A 25,622-nucleotide genomic window follows, 5' to 3' on the forward strand; every position below is an offset into this window, starting at 1 on the left:
GAAATCCTCTACCTAGGGGATTTCAATGTACATCACAGAGTTTGGCTTGGCTCTGCAAGGGATGACAACAGGTGAAGCTGAGGCACTCCTTTTTGTCCCTTACTTAATGATCTGGAACAAATAATTAAACTCCCTACACGTGTTCCTGATCGACACGATCAACTTACTAACACTCTTGATCTTTGTTTTACCTCTAACCACTCACACAATTCATACTCAATTTCTGCCCCCTTAAGGTCTTCTGATCACAATCTTATTTCTATCAAATCAAATTGGATACGACCATCTCCCCCACCCCCCTCTAAACGCCAACTAAGGCACTATCGGAGGGCAAACTGGCAATCCTTGCGAGAATTCTTCTCCGACTTTCCTTGGGATGAATGTTGCTTTTCCATTCGGAACGCCTTGGTATGTGCTGACAGTATACTGCCAGATTGGGGGTCACTAATTCTAAGGGGGAATACTTAACTTTAATCTTAATTTCTAAGGGTCGCTGCCACCAGACCCCCTCTGGACAGTATGTAACCTGTTAGGTAGCGTGCAGAGTGGACTAGGCATTGGGTTAGGTTTTCCATTGACCAGATCGATAAGGGGAAAGAAGGGCGAAACCATAACATATCTTAATTAATTTATTCCTTATAAAGCATACTGGTAAAAAACATACAAATGAGTTGGTCTTCCTCAGAAGAACAACGAAAATGTTGGTTACCCAGATGGGCACCAGACGTCTTACATAAATGGCGTGTCATCCACATACTTATTGCAGAACAATCTGTGACCACCTTACCTCGGTCATTCCTTCTTACACTAGCCCTTAACACATCAGACTGCTCCGCCTGTATGGAATATAGGCTCGTCGGTTACCATACTTAGTAGCACCACCTCAACACACATGTTACACTCCACCCCTGCAGGTATGGGACTCCTTGTAACTTTTAGGAATACGCAACAGGCACCTCGTTCGCACACCGCCCTCGGTGGGTAAAGACGAGGGCTTCACCCAGAGACATACCAGTACTATTTCTACGCCTGGTATTATAGGTCGCTCCCAGTGACGACCGCAGAGTTTCTCACGGTTTCCTTATTTATTCCTACTCATTTGGGGTGGCCTGCTGGGGATCCACAGGTTCACAGTCGAATAGTATAGCTGGTAGTCACCACCCGGTGGGACGCTCACGGGGATAATGGTTGCCACGCATCAAGGCACTCCGACCGACCGCATGGGACCTGAGGTGACGGGAGAACGAAGGGTACTGAGTTATAATGCCTGACGGGCGGTTATCACACCCCCTAACACATTACTATTACACTTATACATCAGGCAAAGCTTTAAACTGTAATAACTTCTATATAAGCCTTAATTATAGGGCGGGATATAGCCCGATAGGACACTGACCTGAGGTGACGGGAGAACGGAGGGTACTGAGTGCAGTGCCCGCCGCTCGTCACCGCGTAGGCCTACAGTTTCCAATCTTTAATTTCTACTTTTATTTCTTACAGTTCTCACCTGAACACTTTTCGGCATATTGTCACTCATGCCTTATAAACACATATTTTAACCCTAAAGTACAAACTAAGGTAAGGTTCTGGTTTGCTAATTCGTGGGTAAATTCATTGGGCTATAATATCAACATGGCACACTCGAGGGCCTTAAAACAAAGGCCGAATGTTCATGGCGGGGGTGTATCCACTTCACTTAAAACTGTAATTAGGGATCCTCCTCTCACACATTGCACTATTTGAACATAGACATAATATTCTCTGATCACTGTACCTGTCGCGGGTATATGTCACGTGAGGATACGAGGTGTATTAAGTTCATACCGACGCATACAAGATATTTCCTTTCAAGTATAGTTTCTGGGTCACTTCCAACACCTCACATAGTTCTGATACATTTATCCTTTTTCCAGATCATTGTTCTCATGTATTTTCATATGATATCTGTGGAATTTTTGTTCGCTACACGTTTACAGACGTAAATAGTATGACCTTCAAACCATGATCCACACTTAGTCCTCCAGTACACTAGTCCGGCTCAACTGGACTTTAACATTCATCTTATGGATACCTTGAGTTCTCCTTAATGCTATGAATACATACAATTAATATTATATAACTGTACCTGGGTACAATACAACACATGGTCTAGTAACATTGAGTAGGTGAGTTATCCTTTAACAATGTTTCCCGTTTCCTGAGATTCTACAAGCGCGGTGGATTTGAATGCTATATAGCGTAATATGAATTAAATGGGGTTTTTAGGAATGACAATGATGTGCTAAGTACAACAGCACATACCTTATTATCCTCTAACTCCACCTTAGACGATTCCAACTCTATCCCTCCTACTCCTGCTCCTACTACTGAACCTATGCACTTTCCTATAATCTCCACTCGTAGGGTTGCTGGTGTGCTATCTAGGTTAGATGTGAGTAATGCGCATGAACCGGACGGAATACCCCCTCATGTTCTGAGGGAGTGTGCTCAATTTCTAGCCCCTGTGCTTGCTCGCCTTTTTAGCCTTTGCCTCAAAACCCACACTTTTCCTTCTTCTAGGAAGTATGCCTCGGTTCAGCCCATCCCGAAAAAGGGCGACAATTCAAATCCTTCTAACTATCGTCCCATTGCCCTAACTTCATCCCTCTCTAGGATTTTCGAAACTATCTTAAACTCTCATTTTCTCCGTCACCTTAAGCGCCATTCTCTTTTGTCGGATCACCAGTATGGCTTTCGCCAGGCGAGATCTACTGGTGATCTGCCTTCCTACTGCACCCATCTTTGGTCATCCTCTCCTAAGGATTATGGGAAAACTTTCGTCGTGACACTCGACATTTCCAAAGCATTTGACAGGGTATGGCACATGTCTTTGCTTTCTAAACTTCCCTCTTATGGTTTCTCTCCCCCACTTTGTTCTCTAATTTCTAGCTTCCCAACGAACCGATCCACGGCAGTTGTTGTCGAGGGATCGATCTCTCGCTCTTTTTCTACCAACAATGGTGTCCCACGGGGTTCTGTTCTTTCACCTACACTCTTCCTTCTTTTTATCAATGATTTATTTCACACTACGAATAATTCTATCCATTCTCACGCTGATCATTCTACTCTTCACTCTTCTTCACATTTTCCCCCTCCCCTTAATTCTAAAACTAGATCTGTTTCTCAAGCTGATATAATTAGATCTACCAATGCAGATCTGTGCAGCATCTCTGAATGGGGAGGTAGAAACTTGGTTAAATTCAATAGTAATAAAACTCATTATATACCACTTACACTTTCCAAATTAGATGATCTCCCACCAATCACATTTCAGGACGCAATCATTCTGCCAAATTCTAAAATAGATATGCTAGGCCTCACCATTCCCCAAATATGTCAGGGAAGCCACACATCCTCAACATTGCTAAAGCTGCCTCCCGAAAGCTGGAAATGCTGTACAGATGCCGTAGCTACTTCACTCCTGAGCAGTTGCCTAAAGTAAGGGATTCATTCGTCCTAACTTGGAGTACTGCTCTCATATCTGTGATGGTTTTTCTTCTGTCCAACTGTTAGATAGGGTGGAATCAAAGTCATTTCGTCTTATTAACTCTCCTCCTTTAGTCGACAATCTCTCTCCCCTTTCTCTTCGCCGCAATATTGCTTCACTCTCTCTCTCTTACAGATACTTTAACGGGCAATGTTCGGTGGATTTGGCATCCTGTGTACCGCCGGCAAGGCCGTGGACTCGTAACACTCGTCTTGCCCGCGGTGCCCACCGTTTCTCTGTGGATGTCGGTCATACTAGAATTACCCGTTATAGTACAATAAGTACATCCTTCTTTCCTCACAGACAAACTGTGGAATGCTCTGCCTTCTTCTGTGTTTCCATACTCATACAATCTGTCTCACTTCAAAAAGCTGGTTTTCCGTCATATTCGTGCTGTAGATTAATACAATCTTTTTCTTTTATATTTTTAATTTCTTTTTGCTTTCATTTTTCGCCCCCTAGGCCCCGTTGTGGGTCGATGATCTGTGCCCGGTGGGCTATTCACGTTAAAAAAAATCTAATCTAACTTAACTCAAACTAACTTAACCTATCCAAAACCTCACTTAATCTAATCTAACCTAACTTAAAAATATATTTTAACTTACCTAAACTAACCTAACTTAACATAACCTAATTTAACCTACTCAAATTTACCTAACCTAATAATATTTTAACATAAGAATGAAGGAAACTGCAGTAGGTGTATTGGGCCATACTAGACAGCCCTGTTTACACCCAACTTTGATCACTCGTCTATCTGTCCTATAAGGGCAGGGATTTTCTTCTTCTCCCTTATATTCTTATTTCATACTTCTTTCTTTGTCTTAGTTCCTTCATTTGTTCTGTCTAATTATTTCATTTCATGGTTACTTCATAACCTCAGTCCTTTGGTAGCATGGCGAGGGTTAGGGCACATGGGTACTGTAATTCTGGCATCAAGTCATTGGACAAAAGTAAAGGTGAATACTGAGGGAAAATGATACCCCCAATACACTCTAAGAAATGGTTTATTAATATGAAATTAAATTAGGTAAAAGATGTCATTAACATACAACTACAAGGTTCAACTCCTTGGCCTTACTCATCTGCAATTCCAATTAGATACTCTTGCTTCTCACAACATTACTGGTGGTACATTACATAGACTACAGCTACAAGATAAACTGACATATGGTACCTTCACTAGAACTGTTGGTAGTACCTATGGAGAATGCACTCACAACACATAACACGTTATTACTGATACTAACTATTTTTATGAGTTCACTACCCAACATGGGATAATTATATTTCGGTTAATTATCTCCAACCATATATAACAAATACTGTGGACCATGTAACTGTAAGGAGTGTCCCAGGGTAGAACACAAGCGTCTCAACAAATGAAGATCTGTTATGGTCGGTTGAAGTCTGACACGTGGCGAGAGTCTGGGGTCTTGTTCCCAAAATGCGGACTGGAGCAGTTTAATCCCGCCAAATCAGTGACATCATCCAATACAGCTAACTGTTAGGTATCCACCGACCCTGGGGCAGCCGGTGGGGTGTTCAAATAACCCACATACTGGACCTGGGATAATTTGGAGACGTCAAGGAAGGGATGATGATGACTCAATCACAAACAATCTTTCGTCTAGCAACGACAGACGATATTTACGTTATAGTAATTCTTACACTGGGTAAATGACAATTTCACTGCTACAACATTAACACTGATATTCACAAAATTGACTAAGTTAAACTGAATGACTATATCGGCGGGGAACACTCGCTCACATACCTGGGATAATTTAGAGACGTCAAGGAAGGGCTGTTCGCGCACAGGTTTATATACAGCATGAGTTGCCAGAGGTGGCTACTCACGCAATGACAGAAATTACATTCAAATCAACTGCTACACATTCAAAGATGACCCTCAGTTTACACTGGTCTGGCGAATTTCTTAAGTTGATTTACACAAACTAATTAGAGATCGAGCTTGCCAGGAAAAAGTTGAATATATACGTTGACAACTGTTAGTACCCTAAATGGGCGGGACTTACGGACAAGGCGCCATTGTGTATATACCTTGAGATCGAGCAGAAAATGGCTGGTACCTAAAGAGAGGGAAAACGCGTTTCTTCCTAGAGATAACTCACCAGTTATCCACATGTTTTGCAGGCGTGGAGTATAATATGAATCATCAGGTTTCAAACAGACCAGCCGTCATTGTGACCATGACAGTCCTACCTAACTTGTTCCACTCATCCACAACTCTATTTCCAAACCAAGAGCCACCCCAGATATGAGAGTAGTACTCCAAGTTAGGACGAATGAATCCCTTATATACCTGAAGCAACTACTCAGGAGTAAAGTAGCTACTGCATCTGTACAGCATTTCCAGCTTTCGGGAGGCGCTTTAACAATGTTGAGGATGTATGGCTTCCCTGACATATTTGGAGAATGGTGAGGCCTAAATTTTACTAATTTGAAACCGTTGCTACGTGTTCGCTCCTGGTTTGATAGTTTGAGGACCTTATTTATATCACCTATCTTTAAACTCATCTTCTCTTTCATACCCTTGGATCAAGAGAAGGTAATTTTTTTTTCTCCATACTCAAGTTTTCCGGGATTAATTTTTTACACTATAATCCAAGTGAGTTCTAACATAAGCGAGATCATCCGGCCAGTCTGAACTAACCTGAGAGGATCTTGTCCGGCTTACACTCTGCTCATTGGGAAACATTCTGTACTATATTATGTCCAGTGAAATATATTCGAGACTGTATTATGTCCAATGGGAATTATTCAGGTTTAGATTCTGTCCAATAAAGAGCAAAAAAAAAATTTATGGTGTTTTTCGGTAATGTCTTATATATATATATATATATATATATATATATATATATATATATATATATATATATATATATATATATATATATATATTGTTACGCCGTCTCTTAATTTACTTTAATATCCAGGTTCTAGGCGTAACCAAACAAAAAAGTGAAGTAAATTAAAAGGGAATAAAAATAAATTGATTCACTATCGAAACCTTTAAGACACAAATGATAATAAAACATCGAAACATCAAAAGAATAAAAATAAACCATTGAATTACGTTAACACTGCATAAACATATAAAAACTAACACTGAATTACTTAAATGTAACTTAGCAAACACTGATGGACACATAAGAGACATAAATAGGTACTTACATAGATATACCACATTGGTGGTGACAGGAACAACACAGAAATATAATGAAGTATAAGTAACAGGTGACAGGTGCCACTCAAAACAATGTGAACTGAATGACAAGCGGTCTGGACTGAACTCCGTCTACAGGTGGACTAATATATATAGGGTAGGCTCCCGCCAATGTGACCAGCCTGTGAAACATGGGTCGTTTAACGATGCAGATGGTCGTTAGAGAAACAAAGAATGCTTGTTACAATACTTAATGAAGAAATAAGATGGGCTTGAACAAATAATAACAGTTAAAACCTTAAAAGCACAGGGTAAGGTGACTAGATTATATAATAGTAAATATAACACATCATTACAGGAATAATATGGAACAGCATGAAAGCAAGTTATAGAAAAAAAATATAAGACATGGTCTTAACAATATATATATATATATATATATATATTATATATATATATCTAAATATATATATATATATATATATCTAAATATATATATATATATATATATATATATATATATATATATATATATATATATATATATATATATATATTGACATTGTACACAGATGAACTGTTCTCAAATACTGATATAATTGATGGATTCAATGGACCACAATTTAAAGAATTTTTAAAACTGGCTGTAAATGATTGTTTGTTTTTATTTAATAACAAAGCTTATAAACAATGTGATGGTGTTGCTATGGGTTCACCCTTTAGGTCCCACGTTGGCCAACGCTTTCCTCTGTCACCACGAGAAGCTTTGGCTAACCGAATGTCCCCCCCCAATTTAAGCCTTTGTTCAATCGTCGGTATGTTGATGACACGTTTTTAATTTTCAGATCACTTGATCACGTCCCTGTGTTCCTAAATTATTTAAATTCGAAACATGGCAACATCAAATTTACTTGTGAATTGGAAAAGGACAATATTCTTCCATTCCTTGATGTTAATATCCACCGTCTTCATAATAGTTTCGAGACAGCCTTATACGGAAAACAAACTTTCACTGGTTTGAGTTCAAAATTTTCATCTTTTATTCCTCTTAATTACAAACGTAATCTAGTACGTACTCTTACCAACAGAGCCTTTAATATATGTTCAAGCTATTTCCACTTGGACATTGAACTAAAATACATAAAGGAACTACTCTTTAACAATGGTTTCCCTAAGAGATTTACAGACACTTATTTTGGCAAAACCCTTAATAGGTTTTTTAGTCCCACACAGCCTCAAATCCACACCGTCCCTAAATATTCTATCTATTTCACCATCCCGTACACAGGCCCACTCAGTTTCACCCTTAGAAACAAACTTAAGAAGCTTTTCAATGAATTCTATCCACAAATTTCTCTTAGACTAATCTTCAAAACCAGAGTTCAATTAAAAAATTCTTTAAAATTAAAGACACCATACCCACACACCTGCAATCCTCAGTTGTTTATCAATTTACGTGTGCTAGCTGTAGGGCAGCATATATAGGTAAAACAAAAAGACATTTGATAACTCGCATCCATGAACACTTGGGCCGTTCCGTCCGAACAGGCCAGTTAATCACACAACCACCACATTCAGCTATCCGTAACCACGCCCACCAACATGACCACCCGTTTTCGCCGTCTGATTTCTCAGTTCTTGGCAGGAGCAACTGTGAGACGGACCTCCTCATTATGGAAGCCTTGCATCAGTATAAAGTAAAGCCATCCATTTGTGATATGGCTTCCTGTGAATTGTTGTGTTTTTCGCACTAAGGCTCGTCTAAATTAAGGTAATACCCCCTGTATATTTTTATTTCACACTTTTTTATTCCTGATTTTATGCTTTGTACGTTGGTCTCTCGTCTTTGTTGTCGGTTTTGAATTGGAGTGCTCTTTCTTTAAAGTTTATGGAAGGTAAATTTTCGTATAATGTTGTTTTTATTGTATATCACCTGTATTTTAAAACTTTTTTTTTAGGCTCTGATGATGGAAAATGATTTTTCCGAAACGCTATTGATTAAAAGAAACCCAACTTAGTCAAAATGATTGTGTTTTCCCTGGTTCTCCTCTTCGTTATATATATATATATATATATATATATATATATATATATATATATATATATATATATATATATATATATATATATATATATATATATATATATATATATATATATATATATATATATATATATATATATATATATATATATAAATATATATATATATATATATATATATATATATATATATATATATATATATATATATATATATATATATATATATATATATATATATATATATATATATATATATATATATATATATATATATATAATACCTTATGAGTTGAGTGCTGGGTATCGAACCCAGACTAACACTAATAGCAGGGAGGTAGCTTGTCCACTGAACCACGATGGGCTAAAAACTATCCCACCTTAACCCTTTGGCTCACAGTGAGTGGGCAGGGAACCTAAACTTGAAGAGAGTAGTTAAGGTGGGGCAAAATTTAGCTTATCGTGTATGAAATTGTAAACCACGTCGGAAAAGAAAATAACAATACTGTATTGCTTAAGCGCTTTCGTGTATTCATCACATCTCCAGAAGCAAATTACACAAAGAAACAGAGTCAGAGAAAGCTACATTGAGGAAAGTATTGACTGTTTGATATGAAAACTGTATATGTATGTGTCTTCTTATTCTAAGACTGCGCAGACGGTGGCCAACAGCGGCGGAACAATAGATCTTCAAAACATCTCTGTCACTGTCAAGTAAGTCAACAAGTTTACTCTATGTCTTATATTGTCTTATTCATTCGGGGAATTCATATCTATTCCCAGCCAATCACAACAAACTATGTCACTTAGCACCAATCACATCAGTCTATGTCATTGAGCACCAATCACAACTGTCTTTAAGGATATTTTAAACCTCGAAGAGCTATTTTTCATATCTATAAGGACAATAGCTTAATCTGGTAATTCCCAATTAGTTTTAGCCATTACTCCAAAACAAATCTGGCAACAATACTCATTACCTCGACATAGGTTTATCTTCAAGGGGATAAACCATCATCCCAAAGAAATGAATCACTATTCAAGTATCCATAAGTAATTTAACTTATATTCAAGAAGCTATAAACAATTACACTATTAAACAGGTTGATGGTTAAACAGGGTGAGAGTTTAACAGGTTGATGATTTATCAGGTTTAACAGGGTGATGGTAAAACAGGTTTAACAAGGTGATAGCTTAACAGGTTGTTGATTTAACAGGTTTAACAGGGTGTTGGTTTAACAAGGTGATGGTTCAACAGGTTTAACAGGGTGATGGTTTAACAAGGTGATGTTTTAACAGGTTGATGATTTAACAGGTTTAACAGGGTGATGGTTTAGCAGGTTTAACAGGGTAATAGTTTAACAGGTTGATAGTTTAACAGGTTCATGATTTAACAGGTTTAACAGGTTGTTGGTTTAACAAGGTAATGGTTTAACAGGTTTAACAGGGTGATGGTTTAACAAGGTGGTGGTTTAACAGGTTGATGATTTAACAGGTTTAACAGGGTGATGGTTTAACATGTAGACGATTTAACAGGCTTAACAGGGTGATGATTTAACAGGCTTAACTGGGTGATGATTTAACAGACTTAACTGGGTGATGATTTAACAAGTTGGTGATTTAACAGGTGATAGTTTAACAGGGTAATGGTTTCAACTATCACCCTGTTAAATCATCACCCTGTTAAACTATCACCCCGTTAAACCATCACCTCGTTAAACCTTCATCCCGTTAAACCATCACCTCGTTAAACCTGTTAAATCATCAACCCATTAAACCATCACCCTGTTAAAATCATCACCCTGTTAAATCATCAATCTGCTAAACCACCACCCTATTAAACCTGTTAACCCTGTTAAACCAACAACCTGTTAAACCATCACACTGTTAAACCACACTGTTAAACCATCACACTGTTAAACCATCACACTGTTAAACCATCACCTTTTTAAATCATTAAACTATTAAGCCATCGAGTGAACTTAAGTTAAAAGCCCAGACCATCGTTGTACCTAAACATATTAAAACAAGAACAAATTAGAATATATTTGAGCTGTTATATGGATATTTGGAGTAGAGATAAAAATGTAGTTTAGAACCCAGGCAGTTGATTCTAAAACAGCAATACCATTTACTGTATTTTCTAAAGATTAATAAAATAATAATAATAATAATAATAATAATAATAATAATAATAATAATAATAATAATAATAATAATAATAATAATAATAATAATAATAATGTTATTTTTTAAACTTGCACTTACATGACTTTATGGTGTGTGTGTGTGTGTGTGTGTGTGTGTGTGTGTGTGTGTGTAGAGGCCAATACATGTGACTGAGGGAGGTGTTGCTGTGTACAGGTCGAGGGAGGTAGAGGTGGAGATGGGTGTGAAGGGCACGGTGGTGGCGCGGAGTCTAACACTTACCACACCCTGGCTCCAAGAATTTGGCCCCGTCCAGGTCCTCTCCACCTCACGCATACCCAAACTCTCCGTCGGGGTACGTCCAGTGTATCAAATCTACAACTTTACATAGATCTGCTTGATGTTTTACCCATTGCATTGTTTACTCCTTGGGATCACCTGAAGATTAGCACCTCCAGCTTATTCTCAGCTTCAGATTAATTACTCTACCTCTACCTAACCTAACGCTAACTGAACCTAACACTGACCTAACCTTACCTAATTTAACCTACCTACCCCCAGGTAGCGTTAAGGTATTTAATTACCAGGTGAAATAAGCTGGGGCATATCTTTATGTGATTCTCTCACTGTGGTCTTAATGCCACTGCTAAACTGTTGGCCATCCACTGTTAAGAAAATATAAACCACTCAGCTGAACAAATGATATGACATACTAGCATAGCCTGTCAATCTCTACGTGTGTGTTGTGGTGTGGTGTGTTGACAGCCGGTATCAGCGGAGTTCACGGAGGGGTCGGTGCTACTGCTGAGCTGCCCGGTATACGGAGGTCCGCTACTGAAGGTGTCGTGGTTCAAGGACACAAACCTCATATACAGTCACACCGTCCCCGCCTGGTAGGTTTCTTCTTCCTCTCTTTATGATACAGTCCCACAATTTATTCCTTAAGTTGTATTACAAAATGGAGATATCATAGAATATTCTCCTTGCATATTTTTGTATCGCCTTATTGTATTACTGTGTTCATACGTTATTTGTGACCTGCAAGGAACACTGAAATCTTGCACGTTTTGCTTAGCCCAGAGTTCTCACGAGTTTGTCATCGCTAACGAGATCAAACCCTGAACCCTTATTGGTTGTAACGGGTGATTATCTCAGCAAGATGTGTTAGTCATTAAATATTTATATAAATTACTCTTCTTCTCCTTGTCACTATCATTATTATTAATAATATTTTCAATTGTATTTATAGTTGTAAATTCATGAGATTAAGTGTATTCTTGAGGCGCAGAGAATGCATGTACCCTGTACAGTACAAAGTGTTAAGGAAAACTTAATCGATACTGATATATCATTAACAATATTCATCATACCCTAAAGGTTTACAAATCACAATCATCAAAGTTTTACGGCCATTTTCACGCTCGCCTGGGTTAGCAGCGATGACCTGATGGGAGTTTTTGGGGTAAAACTAGAGCGGGATGGCCCTGTTCAGCTTCCCACGCACCAGCCCAGAAAATGTAACAGAGTCAAGGGGATAGGCACAACGATGGTTGTGACCCAGATGCTATCAGGCGTACTGGATGCCCTTTCTAACTCCAACCCACAGGGTGGGAATACAATTTCTCTGTGTTGAGGATTTATTACGTCTTCTCGAGACGTCACTTGTTCGAGCGATTCTATGTGCTGATCTAACAGTGATCGGTCTAAATTCGTACTAATTCATTATTTTGATGTAAATAATAGCCTGAAATGTTTCTACTGTCAAGTTATAAGTTGACTCTGCCCTCATCTAGTATACTATAGGACTAGGTGTGTGTGTGTGTGTGTGTGTGTGTGTGTGTGTGTGTGTGTGTGTGTGTGTTTGTGTGTGTGTGTCTGTTTAGGGCAGCCGAAATGGCACAATCGTTTTTCATCAAACTTGGTGGAAAAATCGCAAAATATTCGTAGAGTGAAACAAACCTGGTCCCATATCGATGGTTTCTTTAGGAAGCCATTACATAACCATTTTATTTATGCTGGAAAACAATGCAAGTCTACGGACTAGGCGCACCCTCAATCGCTGTATGCTATCAGCCCACGATTGCAGTTATCGTACAGCTCCCTCCTCCTGCCCCCACTTTGTTTCTTAGCCTACCTTTTTTTTAATGTTGTTTGGATTAGTAAAGGAAGGAAGATGAGTAAATAGAACAATACAGAAGGGGAAACAGAAAATAGTTAGAGATAACAGGTGGGGGGGAGCTGAGTTTCATCATGCGTCTGGATGCGCAGTTTCAACGTTACCAGACGACCTTACAGCTACAGTGTATACTTAGTCCTGTGGCTCATGGAAAAGGAGAAGAGATAAAAAGATAATAACAGGAATGCATGGAGAAGATGACTGCAATAGACACAGGGTGAATATAAACAGTGAAACAGACAGGAGGTTGACAAAAATAGACAGATTCATACATGTACAAATAGACAATATGGCAACTAACATGACAGACAGACAGCTGACTGACTGGTTCACATTAGACAAACAGGCAGACACACGCCAACAACGGATAAGACAGACAGTTTTGACGACAACAAAGAGTACAGACAAGCTTACATTCAAACACCACACAGACGAACAGACAGTTGGGATGGCAATAGACAGGACGGATAGACTTGAGACTGATTAGAAGGCATTTACAAACAAGAATAACACCAAATTGACCATAGCTGTGTCAGTGAGGGTAGGAGGTCTTACATCCACCAGCGTAAATAATAAGACGCATTGAAAACTAACACCCTCGCGCGGAAAGAACATCAATGGTCGGTCAGTCATGTGAAATGGGCCTAAAACTGACTAATGTAGATGATGACTATGATGACTCAACACAGGTGATGGCTTAAGCAGATGGTGACTAATATAAGCAGAATCAAGGTCACTTCTCTTCATAATATAATTTATCTCGGAATGATCATCGGTGATTCATAATATATATATTTTTTTATGATTTTAACCTCTCGTTATGGCGAATATTTCTTTAATTAATTATTCTAACCTTTATTCTATTCCTTCTTATAGTATATTAGATACTGTAAGTATCACGACCACGACCATGATTATAACAACCAGGACCATGATTATAACAACCAGGACCATGATTATAACAACCACGACTATGATTATAACAACCACGACCATGATTATAACAACCACGACCATGATCATAACCACGACCATGATTATAACAACCACGACTATAATTGTAACAACCACGACTATGATTGTAACAACCACGACTATGATTATAACAACCACGACCATGATTATAACAACCACGGCCATGATTATAACAACCACGACCATGACTATAACAACCACGACCATGATCATAACCACGACCATGATTATAACAACCACGACTATGATTGTAACAACCACGACTATGATTGTAACAACCACGACTATGATTATAACAACCACGACCATGATTATAACAACCACGGCCATGATTATATCAACCACGACCATGATTTTAACAACCACGACCATGATCATAACCACGACCATGATTATAACAACCACGACTATGATTGTAACAACCACGAATATGATTATAACAATCACGACGATGATTATAACAACCACGACCATGATTATAACAACCACGGCCATGATTATAACAACCACGACCATGATCATAACCACGACCATGATTATAACAACCACGACTATGATTGTAACAATCACGACGATGATTATAACAACCACGACGATGATTATAACACCCACAACCATGATTATAACAACTACGACCATGAACATAACCACGATCATGATTATAACAACCACGACCATGATTATCTCATATACTATAGGAATAGCCGTGTGTTTGTGTGTGTTTGTTCTGAGCAGCCGAAACGGCACAATCGTTTTTCATCAAACTTGGTGGAAAAATCGCAAAATATTCGTAGAGTGGAACAAACCTGGTCCCATGTCGAAGGTTTCTTTAGGAAGGCATTAATTATCCATTTTATTTACGCTGGAAAACGATGTTGCTGTACACTGCCAGCCTTCCTGCGGTTGCGCGCTAGCCAAGCACGAGCGTTCGAACTTTCACGCTTTGGTAAACTGTACCACCGGACTCGCCACCGGGCACAAAGTGCCCACGATCACTTGTCTTAAATACTATTACCAGGGTATTTCTGGGTGTTTCTACCACATGGCATCTTTGAGATTTTCATTCTCTCTGAATGATCCCTACATTGTTTTCCCTCTTCCTCAGTACCCTACTCCCTTCCCTCAGCTCCTACGACGGAGGGACGTCCCGACTGCGTGTGGTGACAGAGCGAGGTACCTCTGATTACGAGTGTACCATCATGATGTGGGTGTTCCGCCCTGCCCAGGTGGACAGAGGCATCTATGTCTGCCAGGTGACTGACCGGGGCTACCTAGCCAGCCAGATGGTCGTGGCTGGCAGCAATCAGTCACTTCAGTTGGATATGACCCCCAGGGTCCTTACCATCCACCAGGTATATGTAGTTAACTCTTGTAGTTTACATCTCTATAACCAGGGCCCTCATCACCCACCAGGTACACATAGTTTAATCCTGTATTTTGCATGTCTGTATAACAACGTTCCCTCCGGCTATATTTTACTCTTTTCACTATGATTTGTGACTCACTTCTCGAGGGAGTTTAGTCCAATTGTTAAATCTCTTAGATGAAAGATTATGTAGGGGTTCAGCATTTTAGTGTATCCATCCACTCCAGTTGTACCACTTAAACAGTTCGCTGGCTTTAAAGAGACTCTTCTACCAATTCTTTTTACAGTCAAGGGATGCAGTGGCTAAGTGAATACAGTACTTGCCTCCTGTTCTATGAGCCACTGGTTCCCGCCCAAGCAACCCAACTGTAAATAGGTATTAACTTTACCGTTGGGGAAATGAAGGAGGTCGAGTGCAGTGTCAGCCATATTTCCTCCGTGTGTAACGAAGGCTTCGTATACTGTGTGTTGTATCCACTGTCCCCCAAATGCCATCATGTCTGAGGGATCAACTTACACTATACAGTTAGTTAATACATTCACTCACACAGGCAACGGTTAACTGACCTAATACTTGCCTTGTGTCAGCAATTTTACTACAACAGTGAACACGTCCATACATACATCCAGCAGTTAAAGAGACATTTACTGGTGTGTGTGGTGGTGCAGGATGAGGAGGCACGGCTGGAGTGCACGACCAGGAACCGCGGATGGGCAGACCCCCGACACTTCAACGTCAGATGGTTACTCCACCCCGCCGACGGCTACACCTACAGCTTCTCCACCCCCATACACCGAAGGGGGGCAGCCATAACTATTTTTAACATTACGGTTAGTCCCCGCTGGTAACCAACACGGGTTTTCGTGTTGTTAACAGCATGAAAGTTAAAAGACAAAGTGAAAATTATCATTAAGGTTACAATATGACGGAGTAATGGTTGTATTTAATGATTTGAGTAAAATATTGACATATCATTATTGCAATTGCAATTAACTTAACCATCACTAAATAGGAAATCACATAAATGGGGGTACAGCTTATGTTAGTGAAGAGTACTCTTACAGAAGACGCTGAGTGTGAAGTGTACGATGGAGGAGAAGAAGGGTCTGGTGTGGATGCCGGGGGACAGGGATGGTGATGTGGCTCACACGTCGGCGACGGTGCACGTCCTTGACCCCGCCGGACCCCTCCCGTGCCCTGACGATCTCGCTTACGGCGTCACCTGGAAGACCACGATGGTTAGTGAGACACCGCCGGTGGGTGTTCAGAACCCTGTGTGATTTGGGCATCATTTGGTATAAAGTGTTTCCTTTTTATTTTTTCCTGTGACGGAAAGCTAGGATAATGGGCTTAGAGAGAGAGAGAGAGAGAGAGAGAGAGAGAGAGCATCTGTCGATACTCTCATCTTCACTGATGCATTTCGCACTAACACTAATATTGTGGCACCATTTGGCACATCACTGGTCTACAAATTTTGACAAATTTTGTGCTTCGAAGATATAATAATTTTCCCTTCATAGATTTTGGGGTGCTGAAAACGAATATAAACTATACAAACAATTGATTGGCTACAGTTTCCAAGAAAATTTAATCTTCACATTTTGCATATATATATATATATATATATATATATATATATATATATATATATATATATATATATATATATATATATATATATATATATATATATATATATATATATATATATATATATATATACACACACAATATATAAGTAACATATAATGGTCACTTACTTATCTTGATTGAACCCCACGTTTTTTTTGCTTGTCTCTTTTATTCATGTTCTGGAGCATCTCTTGTTACTGTCCAACAGTAGTCTGCTAACATTGATGGGCTCCATTTTCCCTGGTAACGTTTCTCTATCGCTGAGATGTCCTGGTGGAAACGTTCACCATGTTCATCACTGACTGCTCCGCAGTTGGCCTGGAAAAAAAATCAGATGAGAATGGAGAAAATGTATCTTCAAAAACATCGTGCTGCCCACTTTTTGATAGGACAACAGCAGATTTTCCACCAGCTTCCTGTAATTATCAGCTTTGGTATTTTCGAGAAAATTGGTTGCCACTAACCGGAAAACATTCCACGCTGTCTTCTTCTCACCACTCAGAATACGGTCAAACTCTTCATCTCTGAGGAGCTCGCGGATCTGTAGACCAACGAAATAACCCTCCTTGATTTTTGCCTCACTGAGCTTTGAGAATTTACCACCGAGATACTTAAAGGCTGCCCCCGTTTTATCCATAGCTTAACAAAATTCTTCATGAGGCCCAGTTTGATGTGTAAAAGTGGGAACAAAATCTTGCTCGATTCTACAAGTGGAGGCAAGTGGAGGATACTGAAATTGTTTTGTTCCAGGTTCCAACGAGTGTTGGATTGGCCAATCCCTTTTGATGTAATGGGAAGTGCTTGTCCGACTATCCCAATCACACAAAAAACAGCAATACTTTGTGTAGCCTGGCTGCAGTCCAAGCAAGATGGCAACAACCTTCAGGTCGCCACAAAGCTGCCACTGATGTTTGTTATAGTTTATACAGTTCAAAAATTGCTTCGTGTTGTCATATGTTTTCTCCGTGTGGACAGCATGACCAACTGGAATTGATGGTAACACGTTGCCAACATGCAACAAAAGAACTTTTCGACTCAACTTCGATGAATCAATGAACAGTCTCCACTCATCAGGATTATGAATAATGCTGAGGGCTGCCATCAGACCATCGATGTCATTGCAGCCTACAAGATCAGCTCCCATGATGAAGAATGGGGCGAAATCTTTTTGACGGTCACAAAACTTATACACTCTAACATTTTCAGCAAGGAGATTCCACTGCTGCAGTCTAGAGCCCAACACTTCTTCCTTAATCTTTGGCAATTCCAGATCTCTGACAAAGTCATTTAGTTCATTCTGAGTTTTCTTGTGCGGTTCAGAAGATGTCAAGTTATGAACGAAATCAGGGTCTTGTGAAGTTGAAGGCTCACAGGTTTCGCAGGTTTCGTCATCCTCTTCGTCCTCTGACTCTAGGGAGAATGAGTCTGGGGGCTCAGGAATGGGTAGTGCTTCGCCGTGAGGTACCGGGAGTATTGCAGATGGTATATTCGGATATTGTAAAGTCCACTTTTTCTTCTTGCAAATACCTTTCCTAACTGGAGGCACCATGCAGTAGTAAACAATTGCTTACGTGATCTTTTGGCTCCCTCCACACCACTGGCACTGCAAAAGACATAGCTTTCCTTTTTCGAATCCACCACTGGCGAAGGTTCGTTGCACAAGTATTGCAGCATATGTGAGGGGTCTAGCTCTTGTCCTGATCTTCAATCTTACAGCCAAAATAAAGATAATAGGCTTTCCTAATCAAGGTAGTTTTAGCGCGCGTTTGTGATGCAAAAGTCAATTCTCTACAAACATAACAAAAGTTATCTGCACTGTTCACGCAATTGCGAGGCATCTTTCTTCAAATTTGGCTAAAAAATCATCAATGTCAGAACGAAACACTGAAGAGACTTTATGAAAGGAGTATGAGAGTATGACACGTATGTACTGTGTGATTTTCAAGAATGAATTGATGCATTCCAGTAAGTAGGGTGATGTAATACCTGAGTTCTGATTGCATCATCTACTTCCTGTTTTCAAAGTTGCCAGAAAAGCAAACAGTGCCAAATCAATTTAAGTCGCACACTTGGACCATTCAGTACAAACCAGCCCCCCCCCCCTTCTCTTGTCAAGGATACTGGGTACTGCCCTGATCCCATATCTTCATAAATAGAGCCAATTGATAATTTTAAGCATCCTTTTTGTACCCAGTGCCCCCAAATTAGTAAGGATTGACTACTCTCATTTCCGAAGCATTTTGGCTGTCGACCAATGATTGTTGTGTTTGTTCACTGATTTTTATTTTCTCCTCTCCTGTTCTCTCTGTGATGATATTCCTGAATTCAAGCCACTAAGCTCACCATATTGGTGTAAACACGTTCCATTAATGCTTATTGGCGCGTCTCTTATCCATTGGTGGTCAGACATGTTCCAATGGTTCTTTAGGTGTCCTATAGTAACAATGTTGGGTTTTAATTAGCCGAGCAGACTATACTATTGGTATAAAGGGTACTGGGTATAGTGAATTCATCTTAATATAGGTCAGCTAATGTCATGTAATAATGATGATAATGTCAAGGAGAGATAACTTGGCTTACACACCTCACTTAAAATAGAAGCTGGAACACGAGATCCACCTGTAGGAGGAATACTGCAGGAGGGATGATAGTGAAGGTGGGAGAGAGACAAAGACTAAAGTCAGGTGTGTTACAGGTGGATCAGAAGGATGTAGCACCCTGTCCAGAAGGGTATAACGGGGAGGCGACCACTCGCTTCTGTCGTACACACATATCAGGGGTCTGGGATAGCCCCAATTCATCTCGAGTCTGGGACGGCACAGCCCCTCCGTCCCTACTTGAGGACGACACCACCCATCCGTCCCTATTTGAGAACGGCACTAATCCATCGTTATCCTGGGGTACTACTCATTCATACCCAGCCTGGGACATCCCCGACTTCTCCGGCTGCATCTACCAACCTCTCCTCTACATCAAGACGGTAAGACACACACCTTGTTGACTCCGGAGCTGTTTGTGTGTTACTGCCCAGAGAATAACAATGCCTACTATTGTTAAATACCCCTTTGCCCCCTTCCCTCCCTCCACATCGTTTAGCCTACTGACCATTATTCTAGTCTTGTTTTCGTCCGTGTAGTGGACGCACTGTATATGTTGCGTGGGTAGTTATGAAGGTCAGTATCATGGTCAACTTTAAACCATTATTCGACATTTTTTTTTACAGACTTCATAATAGAAATTTTCTAGTCACTGCACTCTGTCTTGAACTTTGGGTTTTAATAATTTAATTTTGGGTGAAAATCATAAGAACATACAAAATGAACCAACCTAACCTAAATTGACGATCAGGTAATACGTTTTAATTAAGATAGATAAGTTTGGTTTAGGAAATTTTTGGTTAGATTATGTTAGGTGAGGTTAGGAGGTTTTTCCTTGGTTAGGTTAGATTAGGTGTATTTTCTTTGATTATTTTAGGTTAAGTTAGGAGGATTTTCCTTGGTTAGGTTAGGTTAGGTGTATTTTCTTTGATTAGGTTAGGTTAGGTGTATTTTCTTTGATTAGGTTAGGTTAAGTTAGGTGGATTTTCTTTGGTTATTATGAGGATTTTCTTTGGTTAGGTTAGATTTGGTTAGGTTAGGTAAGGTTAGGTTAGGTGGATTCATTGGTTATTATGAAAATTTTCTTTGATTAGGTTAGGTTAGGTTAGGTTTGGTTAGGTTTGGTTGGGTTAGGTTAGGTTAGGTTAGGTTAGGTGGATTTTCATTGGCTATTATGAGAATTTTCTTTGGTTAGGTTAGGATAGGAGGATTTTCTTCGGTGAGGTTAGGTTAGGTTAGGGGAGAAGGATTTTGTATGGCTCACTCTGCCTGTTGTAAAAAAAAAAAAAAACTTGATGCAATAGCTACCGTAAGACAGTGACGCTGATGTTCGCAACGACTCTGTTTGTTCTTAAGTTTAACATGATGTTTTATTCTTCTACTTAATTGAGTCACTCATAGGCTTTCGGGTACTTTAAATTGTATGACTTCCAGCAGTGTAATAATAATAATAATAATAATAATAATAATAATAATAATAATAATAATAATAATAATAATAATAATAATAATAATAATAATAATTATAACATCTAAAAAAGTGTTCTTTATATTTTCATAGGAACACTGAAATGTTCTTTGACCAAATTCCTGATGTTTTTTATCACTACTATCCCTGAAAACCGGAGCTATGAAGTTACTACAAATTTCTCCATCATATATAATCTCCATAAAAATAGTCCTTATCCAGTCAATTTCAACTTATGATTCAGGTCACGACTCTCAATCCCCCATGGAATGTTTGTCTGTCCCCGAAAAGAATTATATATCCGTTCTCGCTCTTTATGACTCATATATCAATGTTTCTGAATCACCCAGTTCTTGTACCTCTTTGAGCGGGGCTATGAATCCCTCCCTGATGACCTGGAGAATGTGGCGGAGAATCTCTTCAAAATCCTGCAGGAGAAAGGCAAATCAATCCTCCCTGGTGAAGGCTCAAGCGTCATCGACATCCTGGGAATGATAGAGATGGCGGAAGAGGTGGTTTCCCTGCCAGTGTTCCTGGGTATCCTGCAGACTGTGGTCGGCCAGAGGAACGCCCTCACCTATTCCGTGAGTTACATCATAGTCCTCCGCTGTCCATGATCTAACTAAGCACTCACCATTCTCTCTCTCTCTCTCTCTCTCTCTCTCTCTCTCTCTCTCTCTCTCTTTCTAACGTCTCATCACCAATACCTAAAACAACCACTGTCGTCCCTCCCTGTCTCCCCCACAGGACACTTGGAGGATGCTGAACCTGGCTATGAGACACCTGAGGGTCGTCGTGGAGTCTCCCGCAAACGAGGGTGAGGAGGTGCGGCTGCCCTCCCTGGCGGTGAAGGTGGCACCCCTTCGCCCTGATAAGAACCAAATCTTCCTGATGGACAGTGACGCAGCGAACTCCTCTGAGACCAACAGGTAGTGTGACTCTCAGTGGATATAGTCTACTAACCCCTTGTGTACGGGCCTCCCTCTGAGCTGAATAAAATCGTCTATCGTTATTTAAATAAAAAATTAAAAGGGACGTCCCCGAAATGATGGGGTTAAATTGTGTTGGCTTAGTATTCAATCACCCTTCTCCTTTTCTTCTTACTTTCTTTGGCATTCTTGACACTGAAGGGATAATAAAACCCTTGCTATCAAGTTAAAAGAAGGCAGAAAAGGCTTTAAGATGTAAGCTTACACCACATAAACACACTAAGTACTGTGCAGAAAGACGGCCTAAGTACCCACGACGTATCATTATGGAAATAAATTATTTTATTTTGTGAAAGACACCTGTGGCCAATAAAGTAAGCACTTATTCACCTGAAAGAATTGTAAATACTTCACAACTGCGGTGTGTGTGTGTGTGTGTGTGTGTGTGTGTGTATGTGTGTGTGTGTGTGTGTATGTGTGTGTGTGTGTGTGTGTGTGTGTGTGTGTGTGTGTGTGTGTGTGTGTGTGTGTGTGTGTGTGTGTGTGTGTGTGTGTGTGTAGACTTCTCCCTAATGGATCACAGGTGCTGATAGAAACTGTCTGGAAAGAGGAAAGGGAGAGTGGTGAATTTTAACGATATGCTGAGCACAGACAGACAGACAGACAGCCAGACAGATAGATAAACAGAGAGATAGACTGACAGATAAACAGAGAGAGAGAGAGAGAGAGAGAGAGATGTCATTTTTCTCTGTTGGTAAATATATTTTACAATTTCATTTTCCAGACACAAAATAAAGTATATACTCGTATATCTCAAAAGGTATTGATCAAATGCATTACATTTTCTTAAAGGGAAAGGAAGAAGAAAGGATGGGGACTGGGTGAAAGGAGTGAGGGTGAGGTAAGAGAGGGAAGAGAGGGATAGAGGGTGTGGAGGGAGAGAGGAAGGGATAAGAAAGAGAGAGGAAGGGGCGAGGGAGCTGTAGGAAGGGATGAGGACGAGGTGAGGGAAAGGTGGGAGAAAGGGAGTAGGAGGTGAGAGGAGAAAGTAGGTGATGGTGGGATAAGAAGCTATGTTTTATTCTCAAGCTTTCGAATTCTTTCGTATTTCAAAGAGCTGAATTCATATGTATTTATGAAACAAAAATGTCAGAGAATATAATCGCCACTAAGAGTCCATAAACATTCGAATTGCTGGCCAAGGGATCTCATTCAAACAATGCAATTAGCACCAGCTACAACATTATCTGATCATCTGAAGATTAAGCACTCTAGCTAATCTTACCTAACTCCTTATATAGTGTTAGGGTGTTTAATAATCGGGTGAAATAGCTGGGATGTCTAATCTGCAGGTGATCCTATTTATCTTCATCATTTTATTGATATTTGACCCGGGATCACGAGTCGAATGTGTAATGTGTTCCTGTTCCACAGAGGCGAGATACGTCTGCAGGTGATGTGGGAGGTAGGCCCACACGAGAAAAAATCCTTGACGGAGGAAGAAATGCTAAGGACGCAGAGTATGGTGAGGAAAGGGAGGCTGGAGAGAAAGGAAGAGGAACACGAGGTTAGAGAGGAAGAGGAGAAGGAGGAGGAGGAGAACCTGGAGGGGCAGCAGGAGCAGGAAGTTGGAGAGGAAGAGGAGGAGGTGGTAGTGATGGTTGGGGTGATGACGTTCCCTAATTTACACTCCAACTTCTACACTCAATCTAGTGGCACACTTGAGTACGCTCTGCACGATCTTTTGTTGCTTAACTTGTCTTATTTTCCTTGGCTACCCAGTTTATTACATGCTACTTTACTGCCCTAGTTCATCTTACGTCCCTTTATCCCCCCAAGCAGTGTTACTCCCATACTGAATGACCCACACCAACTCAAAATTCAACCATTGCTGTGTGTTCATGTCCTGTTATGTTGCGAACTGTGATAATCAAGATAAATTCTATGCAAGTATCATATTTCACAAAACTCTCTTTCTTATTCTCTAGATATATCGTATGGGAGAGTAGTAGTATTTTTGTTGTTTGCAATTTTTCAATTTCAGTGAGGATCCCGTGTTAGTGGAGGCGCCCTTGGTGGCAGTAGAGCACCATACTACGACCACGATCACCACACCTAGAGTCACTCCGAATACCCATTACCGTCTGACCACTGCCACCGTCGTCTCATACATCACCTACCCCACCTGTCCAGAAGAACCAATCATGCGGGACAGGTGAGTCGACTCCTGAGTATTATTGTGGATACTATACGAGTATTTCAATTCTTTTGAGTATTTCAGAAAACCCCATTGAATTTTGAGATGATGGAAGGTACCACAAATTCCCAAAATTGTATATCAACATATACAGAGTAAATTAACTGTTGACGATTATTAAGAGTGTCCGCCATAAATTTCTGTTCTTGGTATGAAATACGTTGGTTCGGATAAAAGATACTCTACTGAAGATAGGAAAGCTCCAGCTAAAATATTTATGAAATGTGTGTACGATATAGTTGCCAGATACCACAATAATAGCGCCATCTATTGGCTTACATCTACTGCAAGTGATGAATCACCTGTTATGCCGTTACATAAATTTGGGAAATAAATTAACTTTATTTCAGTTGAGTTCTTGGCTGTTAAAAGGCATTCTTATTGTTTCTCTTTATTGATATAAACAAACACAAAACAAAAAATTCAAGTTGTGTCTTGGTTACTCATGTATTATAATATTTATTCTAACATGTTACATGTAAATATTAACATTACAATAAAAAATAACATTAATTATTAATAACTAATAATATTATTAATTATTAATCATGCACAATATATATATATATATATATATATATATATATATATATATATATATATATATATATATATATATATATATATATATATATATATATATATATATATATATATATATATATATATTGTTACGCCGTCTCTTAATTTACTTTAATATCCAGGTTCTAGGCGTAACCAAACAAAAAAAAGTGAAGTAAATCAAAAGGGAATAAAAATAAATAAAGTAAACCTTTAAGAATTTAATTAAATTAAATACTAACACAATAAAGAGCCTCGTAGGCTGTCACAACAAATTGATTCACTATCGAAACTTTTAAGACACAAATGATACTAAAACATCGAAACATCAAAAGAACTGCTTAAACATATAGAATAAAAATAAAGCACTGGATTACGTTAACACTGCATAAACATATAAAATAACTAACACTGAAATTAACTATCGTGAAACAACACTGAATTACTTAAATGTAACTAAGCAAGCACTGATGGACACATAAGAGACATGAATAGGTACTCACATAGATATACCACATTGGTGGCGACAGGAACAACACAGAAATAAAATAAAGTATAAGTAACAGGTGACGGGTGTCACTCAAAAGAACGTGGACTGAATGACAGGAGGACTGGACTGAACTCCGTCTGCTGGTGGGTACTATATATAAGGTCGGCTCCCGCCAGTGCGACACGCCGGTGAAACATGGGTCGTTTAACGATGCAGATGGTCGTTAGAGAAACAAAGAATGCTTGTTACAATACTAAATGAAG

The 25,622-nt window shown here is 39.4% G+C and overlaps 1 protein-coding gene across 1 annotated transcript in view; it reads left to right on the top strand.

The window, feature by feature from the left end:
* Positions 1-21,489: 21,489 nt before the first annotated feature.
* LOC121861554 overlaps positions 21,490-25,622 on the top strand; it is a 46,581-nt gene continuing 42,448 nt past the window's right edge. The window contains exons 1-3 of the mRNA XM_042359424.1: positions 21,490-22,051; positions 23,486-23,776; positions 24,096-24,266. Coding sequence (XP_042215358.1) covers positions 21,882-22,051; positions 23,486-23,776; positions 24,096-24,266 — 632 coding nt within the window. The 5' untranslated portion in view covers positions 21,490-21,881. The remainder of the gene's footprint in view (positions 22,052-23,485; positions 23,777-24,095; positions 24,267-25,622) is intronic.

The sequence above is a fragment of the Homarus americanus genome, unplaced genomic scaffold, assembly GCF_018991925.1.
Source record: "Homarus americanus isolate GMGI-L3 unplaced genomic scaffold, GMGI_Hamer_2.0 scaffold24260, whole genome shotgun sequence".
NCBI lineage: Eukaryota > Metazoa > Arthropoda > Malacostraca > Decapoda > Nephropidae > Homarus > Homarus americanus.